Below are 10,447 nucleotides of genomic sequence, written 5' to 3'. Positions count from 1 at the left end.
GCCCTGAGCCGGACAGACGCCCACGGACACGCCTACGGACACGGAGGGGAGGGCCTCGGAGCAACACTTTATTGGGAAAGGTTTACACGTTCCGGCCGGCCGAGGGGGGACAGGGGGGCCCTCACAGTGGCTCGCGCGAGGGCACGTGGCCGCCGTCCCCGCCGTGACTGGGGGAGGGGTGGTGGTCCCTCCACGCGTGAACACTGGTTTGACGAGACAGACGTAGAGCGAAAGACACCAGAGGGCTTCCCACTCCCCGCCCCACGCCGCGCATCCCGAGGGAGGGGTCCGCCCAGGGGAAGTGCAGCTGCCGCGGGCTGGACGCCAGGGGCGGCACCCCAGCTTTGTAGCTCGGAGGCAGGGCAGCCGGCAGGACAGGGAATCCTCTCCAGGCTCTCCCGGCCGGCGAGACGGCAGCCTGGCTCACGGAACTCCCGGACTCCCGCGCCGACCTGGCCCGCGGCTCACTCCTCGTGCAGCTTCGCCGGCGTGGGGTCGGCGGCCTGCGGAGGCGCTGCCTTCCGCCGGCCCGGGCTGCCCCCGCCCAGGGCCAGCCCCAGCGCCAGGCAGGCCAGGGCCAGGACGTGGATGCAGTAGTAGACGGAGCCCCAGTAGCGGAGCGTGTCGCCCATGGACAGCAGCACGAAGCCCATGCACATGTAGTCGTAGGCGCGCATCTTCAGGAACCAGTGCACCCAGTCCCAGGCCTGCTGGCCCCCGGGGCCCAGCCGCCCCCGCAGCGCCGACTCCAGCCGGCTCTCGGCGGCCAGGCACAGCGGCACGGTCAGGAAGCTCAGGTAGTAGCCAGGGTGGAGGCCGTGCCAGTAGGCGCTCAGCAGCATGGTCCAGGCGCTCCTGCGGGGCGGGCCGGGAGTCAGCGCCCCGCCCCCAGGCAGGCCCCGCCCCCCGGCTGACTCAGGCCCCGCCCCTCCTCTGCCCCGACTCCGACTCCGGGTCGCAGGTCACCCCCAGCTGCCTCTTCTTCCTTCAAGGGTCCGGGACGACTGGGAGCCTGCGCGTGCGCGCTCTGGCCCGTCTCCCGTGGGGGACACGGAAGCCACCCCAGCTCGCCTCCAGCCCGCAGCCCCTAAGCTTCTCCCCCCAACCCCGCCCAGACCCGAGTGCTGTGAAGACAAAAACAGTCTAATCACAGAGGTCACGACCAACAGGATCCCAGTGACACCCACCCACCCACCCACGAAGGGTGACACCATCTACGCTGCCCGTCGCCCTCTGGGGATGCCGCACCGTTGACCTAAACACCTGCTTTGACCGCTGGTGCAGCCCAGGGCTCAGTGTCGCCTGTAGCTGCTGCCACCGGGTGTCCACTTCTCACACCAGCCCTCCCCTGACCGCCAGGATCCTCTAACTCACAGCCTCTCCCGTAACCCCAGTAGGCAATCTGATAGCTTCGGGAGGCCAGAGCCAAGCCTCCCTCTGCAGCCCAGCGGCCCCTGCAGGGTCATCTCGAGGCTGGCTCCGCCCCTTCTCAGAGCCACATCCCCCTGACCCTGGAGCCCGCTCCCTTTCCTCTGCTGAGGACCGCACCAGGCCCGGCCCCTCCTCTCAGAGCCCTGCACACTGGCCCGGCCCCCTCCCCACCTCTACTCCACTTCCCACACCAGGCCTGGCCCCCTCCCCACCTCTACTCCACTTCCCACACCAGGCTGACTCCTCTCCCAGAGCCCTGCACCCAGGCCCCCTCCCCACCTCTACTCCACTTCCCACACCAGGCTGACTCCTCTCCCAGAGCCCTGCACACCAGTCCCCTCCCCACCTCTACTCCACTTCCCACACCAGGCTGACTCCTCTCCCAGAGCCCTGCACCCAGGCCCCCTCCCCACCTCTACTCCACTTCCCACACCAGGCCCCCACTCCTCTCCCAGAGCCCTGCACACCAGTCCCCTCCCCACCTCTACTCCACTTCCCACACCAGGCCCCGACTCCTCTCCCAGAGCCCTGCACACCAGCCCCCTCCCCACCTCTACTCCACTTCCCACACCAGGCCCCGACTCCTCTCCCAGAGCCCTGCACACCAGCCCCCTCCCTACTTCTACTCCACTTCCCACACCAGGCTGACTCCTCTCCCAGAGCCCTGCACACCAGCCCCCTCCCTACCTCTACTCCACTTCCCACACCAGGCCTGGGTTCCTCCTCTCAGAGTCCTGCACACTGCCCGGCCCCCTCCCCACCTCTACTCCACTTCCCACACCAGGCCCCGACTCCTCTCCCAGAGCCCTGCACCCAGGCCCCCTCCCCACCTCTACTCCACTTCCCACACCAGGCCTGGGCTCCTCCTCCCAGAGCCCTGCACACCGGCCCCCTCCCCACCTCTACTCCACCTCCCACACCAGGCCTGGGCTCCTCCTCCCAGAGCCCTGCACCCAGGCCCCCTCCCCACCTCTACTCCACTTCCCACACCAGGCTGACTCCTCTCCCAGAGCCCTGCACCCAGGCCCCCTCCCCACCTCTACTCCACTTCCCACACCAGGCCTGGCCCCCTCCCCACCTCTACTCCACTTCCCACACCAGGCCCTGACTCCTCCTCCCAGAGTCCTGCACACCGGCCCGGCCCCCTCCCCACCTCTACTCCACTTCCCACACCAGGCCTGGGCTCCTCCTCCCAGAGCCCTGCACCCAGGCCCCCTCCCCACCTCTACTCCACTTCCCACACCAGGCTGACTCCTCTCCCAGAGCCCTGCACCCAGGCCCCCTCCCCACCTCTACTCCACTTCCCACACCAGGCCCCGACTCCTCTCCCAGAGCCCTGCACCCAGGCCCCCTCCCCACCTCTACTCCACTTCCCACACCAGGCCCCCACTCCTCTCCCAGAGCCCTGCACCCAGGCCCCCTCCCCACCTCTACTCCACTTCCCACACCAGGCCCCGACTCCTCTCCCAGAGCCCTGCACACCAGCCCCCTCCCTACCTCTACTCCACTTCCCACACCAGGCCTGGGCTCCTCCTCCCAGAACCCTGCACACTGGCCCCCTCCCCACCTCTACTCCACTTCCCACACCAGGCCTGAACCACAGTGCAGGCCACACGCCCAGGTACACCCAGCCCCAGAGCTGCCAACGTAGCCATTTCACCACGAGAAGGTGCCAGGGCCTGCCCTGACCACGTCTGGTGGCCTGGACATGCAGTGACGCTTGGCAGGTCACCAGGCCTCTGAGCCTCGCTCTCCCCCCACACACACACGGGTCAGAGTTCCCACTTCTGACACCTGTGAAGGGCACAGTTCCTACGCAAGAAGCCAGAAGAGGGGACGGCACCGTGGCACAGCAGGTAAAGCCGCTGCCCGAGAAGCCAGCATCCCCCATGGGTGCCAGTTCCAGTCCTGCTGCTCTGTTTTCCGACCCAGCTCCCTGTTGATGTCCCTGGAAAAAGCACGGGAGGACGGCCCGAGTGCCTGGGCCCCTGCCACCCAGGTGGGAGCTCCCGGCTCCTGGCATCAGCCTGGCCAGCCCTGGCTGTTGCAGCCATCTGGAGTGAACCAGCAGATGCAAGAGCTCACTGTCTCTCCCTCTAACTCTGTCAAATAAATACATAAATCATTAACAAAAATAATCGAAGAACCAAAAATAATAAAAGGTAATGGGGGCCAGTGCTGTGGCGGAGCGGGTAGTCCCGGCATCTCTTATGGGTGTGGGTTTGAGTCCCAGCTGCTCCACTTCCCATCCAGCTCTCTATGTGCAAAGCACACTGCTCCGTGGAACCAGGGCCGTCACACAGAGGCAGCTACTGCGGTGTCAGCTCTGGAAACTACAACTCCCATGAGCCTTGGAAGCAGGGGCCCAGCCAGGGACGCCGCACGCCGCCCCGAGGGCTGCTGGGAAACGCAGTTCCCCGCCGTTCCCACGCCCGGGCGGGGCTGACGCACCTCAGGACGTAGGAGCGGGCAGGTGCGCTCTTGTAGATGTACTGGGCCAGCCACCACTGCACCGTCATGTTCCAGTACCGCATGCCGTCCCGCACCCGCACGCAGAAGTCCGTGCTGTAGCAGTCGATGTTGCGGATGGTCTCATAGTCATACTCCAGGGAGGCCGCCTTCTCCGGACTGGGGGGTGGGGTGGGGGTGGGGACAGACATGCCGCTCAGCCAGGCCCCTCCCCCACCGCTACTGTCCCAGCCCGGGATGCTACCGAGGGGGGTCTGGCCAGGCAGCAGTTCAGACAAGGGTCCACCTCTGGGGGCGTGGCTCCTAAGCCACAAGCCCTTTAGCAACCAGGCGTCGCCTACTCAGAGGCCTCGGGGAGCCCTGGTTGCTGCAGAGGGCGGTTGCTAGGGAAGCATCATCTCCAACAGGGGCGGGTGGCGGTACTAAGGAGATGCTCCAGGCCTGGGATGATGTCTAGTGGCCTCTGTTGCTAAGGAAAAGGCATTCCTTAGCAACAAAGACTAGGATGTCTGAGGGGCTGGAGCCGTGGCGCAGTAGGCTAATCCTCCACCTGTGGCCCCGGCATCTCATATGGGCGCCGGTTCTAGTCCCGGCTGCCCCTCTTCCGATCCAGCTCTCTGCTATGGCCTGGGAAAGCAGTGGAAGATGGCCCAAGTCCTCGGGCCCCTGCACCCGTGCGGGAGACCGGGAAGAAGCTCCCAGCTTCTGGCTTCGAATTGGCACAGCTCCAGCCGTTGCAGCCATTTGGGGAGTGAACCAATGGAAGGAAGACCTTTCTCTCTCCCCCTCTCTGTCTATAACTCTACCTCTCAAATAAATAAATAAGTAAATGTTTAAAAAATGTTAAAAAAAAAAATAGGATGCTTGGGAAAAGCTTTTCCACAAGGGTCAGCCCAGGTTACCAGGGCAGGGGTGCCGGTACTGCACAAGCCAGCGTCAGCTTGGGACTCTCGGGAAATGCAAACCCTGGCAAGGAGCGAGGTCACAACGGGCACCCAAGGGCTGCTCCCCAGCTCCGGGCTCTGCCCTGGGGCTGGCGGACCACGGAGTCTGGGCACAGGGGCCAGTCAGCTCCTGGCTGCCTCGGCGCCCAGCCACCAGCTCCGGGACCTCCCTAGCCGCTGGGCCTTGGTGGCAAGGCGAGGCTGGCACAGCCCAGGTGCTACGTGCTCAGGAGCAGTGGGCAGCTCAGGGCTGCCACGCGATGACGTCTCATGGGCCGGGTATCTTCTCAGCAGCCGCAAAGAGCCAGATTTGCGGCAAAGGGGGCAACCGCTGCTGGGGGACCCCACTTCCCTAGCAACTGGGGGGCTGGTGACAGCGGGTGACCCATCACTACCAGAGGTGGTGTCCCCAGCCGCCAGGAATGACCGGGCTCCGGGGCGACATTGCCGCGGCAACCGGGGGCATGCGTGGTTGCTAAGAGACCCCATCCTGGGCTTCCTGGGGAGGTGGGCGGGTCACCAGAGGCAGGGGTGAGGAGCTAGCAGCAGGGGGCAGCACACAGGTACCAGGAGCGGCTTCCCTGCAGACTGGGGAGGGCAGGCCGGGCCTGCCGGGGACCCGCTCGCTAACCACTAGCCACGGCCACGGCTGGTGGCCGTGCCCCTGCTCCCCGCTCTCCTCCCTGCTAGGGGCAGGGCCAGCCCTTGACGGTGGGGCCTGCCGGGTCGTGGGACACCTCCCTCCCGCCGCCTGACCTGCTGGGGGGTGGGCATTGGAGGGTGGGGCCGCCCCCGGCCCGGGCTTTGGCGGCCACGGGGTAGGCCCCGAAGCCGGCGGCAATACAGCCGCACTCGGCGGCGATCCAGGCCACGTAGAAGCGCATGCGGAAGGCGAAGAAGACGGGGATCATGTAGAAGAGGCGGGCGGGCAGCGGGCGGGCGTAGAAGGCGTCCTCGCGCACGGCCTCCAGCGGGAAGAGGTGCGAGGACAGCAGGAAGAGCAGGCCGAAGAGCGGGGCCGGCCAGGCGCGGCGCAGCAGGGGCCGCAGGCTGGGCACGGCGCCGGGGAAGGGCTGCTCCACCCAGTCCAGGTAGGTGCGGTAGCGGAAGAACGGGCCTGTGGGGGCGGACGGGGCCCAGGTCAGCCGAGGTTGGACGCCAGCCTGGCCGGTGCGCGCGCGCGGGGGAGGGAGGACAAGGGGCTCAGGCTGCGAATTAACGAGGAGCAGGGACAAAACCCTGAGAGCGCCATGGCGTAGCGGCTAAGCCTCCACCCGCGGCACCAGCATCCCAAAGGGGCGCCGGTTCTTGTCCTGGCTGCTCCACTTCCGAGCCGTTGGTCCCCTTGGGAAAGCAGCAGCAGATGGCCCCAGTGCCCCTGCACCCATCTAGGAGACCCCGGGGAAGCTCCTGGCTTCAGCCTGGCCCAGCCCTGGCTGCTGTGGCCGCTGGGGAGTGAACCAGTGGATGGAAGCTCTCTCTCTGTATCGCTTTCAAATAACAGTCTTCAAAAGCGACAACCACCACGCTGAGAGTGAAGGGACAGTCAGACAAGACCCAGGGACACGGCGAGAACAGAAGCACAGCCGCACTCCAGAGTAGAGGTGAGACCGGAGGGGGCAGGGTGGGCGCCCACGACCAGGGCGGGATCTGCTCCGGGTGCACCTGTGGGCCCCGCAGGTTTGCCCTCTGTTCACCAGCACCCGCTGGCCGGCTGGGCAGGCGTGGGTGGCAGAGGAGTGGCCACAGTGAGAAATGGGATAGACAGGAGGGTGGCCTGGCCCCAGCAGCAGCAGGGGTGCACGCCTCTGTGCATAGAAGACCACCTGGGCACTATTCTTTTTTTTTTTTTTGACAGGTGGAGTTATAGACAGTGAGAGACAGACAGACAGAAAGGTCTTCCTTCCATTAGTTCACCCCCCAAATGGCCGCTACGGCCGGCACTGCGCCAATCCGAAGCCAGGAGCCAGGTGCTTCCTCCTGGTCTCCCATGCGGGTGCAGGGCCCAAGGACCTGGGCCATCCTCCACTGCCCTCCCGGGCCACAGTAGAGAGCTGGACTGGAAGAGGAGCAGCCGGGACTAGAACCCGGCGCCCATATGGGATGCTGGCGCCGCAGGCGGAGAATTAACCAAGCGAGTCATGGCGCCGGCCCCCACTATTCCATTAATCAGAGATGTCCACAACAGGCCCAGCTCCAACTCAGAAGCCAGCTCCTGCCTGTGAGCCCCCTGGGAGGCAGCAGCTGATGGCTCAAGTACTTGGGTCCCCGCCACCCATGTGGGAGACCCGGATGGAGCTCCCGGCTCCCAGCTTTGCCCGGTCTAGCCTTGGCTGTTGCTGGCATTCGGGGCATGAACTGGTGGATAGGAGTGGGCTCTCTGTCTCAAACAGCTGCATCTGTCCCCTGGGGTCACACAGCTCTGTCCTCTCCTGTTTGCTCCCACTAAGCCACGAAGACTCATGTGGGCAGAGAACAGCCGGCGTCCAGCCTGGACGGGCTCTGATCCCGGGACGGTCAGGAGCAGCCGCGAGCGCAGGACGGGCAACAGCTGGGGGCGGATGGGGCAGCAGGTGCTGGGGGCGGCTCACTCACCAGTCATGATCCCCACGTAGCAGTAGCTGTAGCTGAACGTCTCCATGAGGGACGGCACGTCGGGCAGCAGCCCCAGGGGGGGCCCCTTGCTGAAGCCAGAGGCCATCTCCTTCCTCTGCGCTAGGTGCAGGTCCTGGACCTCACTCGCCAGGCTCACCAGCTGGGCGCGGGGCGGGCAGAACTGGTCAGGCCCGAGACCCAGCCTCGCGCCCATCTCCCAGAAGCCACCCTCGAGCAGCCGAGGGGTGCCGGGAGTATGCAGCAGGGGCCAAGCTCCCACCCCAGGGTCAGCTGTGAGCCATGTCTCACTGCCGGGGGGGGGGGGTGTGCTCGCTCCCTGGGGCTCAGTCCTGGGCCTTCCTCTCTCCTTTCTCTACGTCCTGCCTTGCTGGCTCCCAGGTAACCCTGTAGCTTTAGGTCTGGTCTGCAGGCCCATGCCCACTCAGCCTGCAGCCTGGACCTCTGCCCCAACGCCAGCCCTCAAACTGAACACACCCACGGCGGAGCGCGCTCCTCCGCCCACTCCCTACGCAGGTGCTGTGCTGGCATCCCTGCAGTGGCAGGAGTCTTATTCCCCAGAGAGCTGGCAAGTCGGCCTTGGCACGGGCCTCAGGGGACGGGCCGGACGAGGCTTCCTGTGTCCAGATCCTGGGTTGGCCTCTGCTCTCAGCCCCCAGGGCCCAGGCTTGGCAGCGGCTGCCCAGCGCCCACGCCTGCCCGTCTCGGCCCTCAGCCCCTCACCCCACCCTGTCCTGTTGCACATCATTCTGCCCTCAGCACCCACAGTGGAGATGTTCGGACAGTAAAACTGTCACCGCACCACCCGGGCAACCAACTACAAGGCCCCTTCCCGAGGCACCTACGCCCGGCTGCCTGTCCCCGTGTTCTCCGCACGAGGTCGACTGGGGGCTGGCACGGGGTGCAGAGCTCAGCTGCTGGCCTCCCACACACGCCGGGCCCTGTCCACCCTGAGCTGCTCTCCTTCCAAGTCTCCTCTGAGCTCAGCGCCTCCCACGGAGGGCGCCCGGCTCCTGACTCCCACACGGCCGAGGCCTTTTACCTGTCTTCCCACGCGTGAGAGAGCCAGACCCGGCCCTGCCAGCCGTGTGCTCCCGGCCAAGTCCCTTCTCTCCAGAGCTGGTTTTCCTTCTTTGCAAAACGACTTGGTCCAGACTCAGAGAGAGAGCACCCAGCTAGGCCTCGGGTACTAACAGGTGCCAAAGGACACCTACGGCTGGGCCGCTCCTTACCCAGAGAGTGAGGGAGAGGTGAACCCTGGCCCAGGGCTGCGGGACAGGTGCAATCCTACCCGCGGGCGGTGTGGGAGGTACCCCCCCCCCCCGTGGGGCTGCACGCAGGGGAGCAGCGAGCCCTGGTCTGACCTTAAGCGTCAGTAGCAGCTGCACGGCATTGGTGAAGGGCGTGGGAGTGGGCAGGCCCAGCAGGCTGAGGGCTCGGAAGAACAGGAGATAGGAGAAGGTCCAGGCCAGGGCCAGGGCGTGACAGGAGCTGGGGCAGAGGCAGGAGGCCGGTTTGTGGCGCAGGGACCTCCCCGCCCCCAGGTCTGCCCACAAACCCTCCCTGTTCAGCAACAGAAAGTGGGGTGGGGGGGTGAGGAGAGGGAAGGGTGGGAGGTAGGGAGGGGATGCACAGGACTGGGCCGGCTCGGACAGGAGCCACGCAGCCACTCGGAAACACACATTCCCCGCCGTTTCTTTGTGGCCAAGACCCCCAGCTCCCTCCGCGCATGGTGGCAGGGCCAGCAGACCGCAGGGGCCGACAGAGAGAAGCCAGCATGACCCCGGCAAAGGCTGACAGGGCCCCGCCGGGACACAGGCTGCTTGCTCGCCTTTCCCACCCGGCTCCCCGCCTCTCCCCCTCCCCCGTGCTCACCAGGGCTGAGCCTGAATGAGGGCCCAGGTCCCGAGGATGGTGACCAGAGAATGCAGGGTGTGGGGGCCGCAGGTGAACAGGGTGAGCCCCAGGCCCACGGCGGCCGCCCCCCATCGCTTCACCCCGGGGCCTGTGGGAGAAGCGACAGCACAGCTGAGCCGGGCCCCTCCCGGGGGCGCCCCTCCCCGGCCTGCCCACTGGACGGGAACCTGACTCACCAGCTTTCTTAAAGAGGAAGCCGATGGGGATGGAGATAAGAAGAACCACCAGATACGTCCACTCCTCCGGCGACATGGTCTGGGAAGGGACAGCCGGGCGTCCCTAGGGCGACCCCAGGAGTGCGCCCCGTCACCCCTCCTCCTAGGAAGACTCCGGAGCCCGAGAAGCAGCTCCGGTCCTGGGAGAGCCCAGGAGTCCGCGCCTGCAGCCCCTCCTCTTTCGACAGAGGCATCCAGCGTCCCCTCCCCTCCTTCGGCAACCCAGGAGCCAGCCCCTCGCCGCCCAGGGACCCAGACAGCAAGACACCAGGAACAGCTGCCCCCACCCGGGCCTCTCCTCTGACGCCCCGGGGCCCAGCCCCCTCCTCCCACCCCAGCCCCTCCCTCTGAGAACCCAGGTATCCGAGACCCCCTCCCGGGAGGGCGCCCGCGGGAGCCCCGGCCTGCAGCCGCCGCCTCTCTCCGAGCTGCGGCCTCTCTCCCATCCAGGCCCCGGGGGTGGACCCAGGCCCGGGCGTCTCGGGCGCCCTCCGCCGCCCCAGGGCGGGCCCGATCCCGTCCCCGGCCAAGCCACAGGCGGTTACGCCACGCGAGCCCCCCCCGCACCGCAGCCACCCCTACACCGTGCGACCCGGCCTCGGCGCCGGCTCCACTCGGCCCACCTGAGCCGCCCTCCGGGTAGGAAGCGGCCGAGCGGTCCCAGCCCGCAGCCTGCGCGGCTCGGACCACGCCTCCCCCGCCCAGCACGCCCCCGCGCCGCCTGCGCTTTCGAGGGGCTCGCCGGGCTGCGCTGCGTGGAGCCGGGGGCACCGCCACCGCCGGGGACAGGGCTAGGCAGGCACGCGCAGGGCGAGTCCGCGGGGCACCCGGGTCCGCATCTGCCGAGCGCGGCCCGCG

At 67.0% G+C, this 10,447-nt stretch overlaps 1 protein-coding gene across 2 annotated transcripts; it reads right to left on the bottom strand.

The window, feature by feature from the left end:
* Positions 1–46: 46 nt before the first annotated feature.
* MBOAT7 (membrane bound O-acyltransferase domain containing 7) lies at positions 47–10,409 on the bottom strand. 2 transcript variants are annotated; one of them, XM_062177687.1, is made up of 8 exons: positions 10,213–10,409; positions 9,551–9,629; positions 9,333–9,462; positions 8,822–8,948; positions 7,440–7,599; positions 5,601–5,961; positions 3,883–4,059; positions 47–855 (listed from the first exon to the last, which is right to left on the bottom strand). In XM_062177687.1, the coding sequence occupies exons 2-8, from the start codon at positions 9,624–9,626 to the stop codon at positions 465–467; spliced, it is 1,422 nt and encodes a 473-aa protein (XP_062033671.1). In that variant the 5' UTR covers positions 9,627–9,629; positions 10,213–10,409; the 3' UTR covers positions 47–464. The 2 variants fall into 2 exon arrangements, with proteins under 2 accessions (XP_062033671.1, XP_062033672.1); XM_062177688.1 differs by lacking the exons at positions 8,822–8,948; positions 9,551–9,629; positions 10,213–10,409 and having other exon boundaries at positions 9,333–9,446.
* Between the last annotated feature and the right edge of the window lie 38 nt (positions 10,410–10,447).

This window comes from Lepus europaeus, chromosome 19 (genome assembly GCF_033115175.1).
Source record: "Lepus europaeus isolate LE1 chromosome 19, mLepTim1.pri, whole genome shotgun sequence".
NCBI lineage: Eukaryota > Metazoa > Chordata > Mammalia > Lagomorpha > Leporidae > Lepus > Lepus europaeus.
The sequence above is the reverse complement of the archived record's forward strand: the minus strand, read 5'-3'. Positions and strand labels throughout refer to the sequence as shown.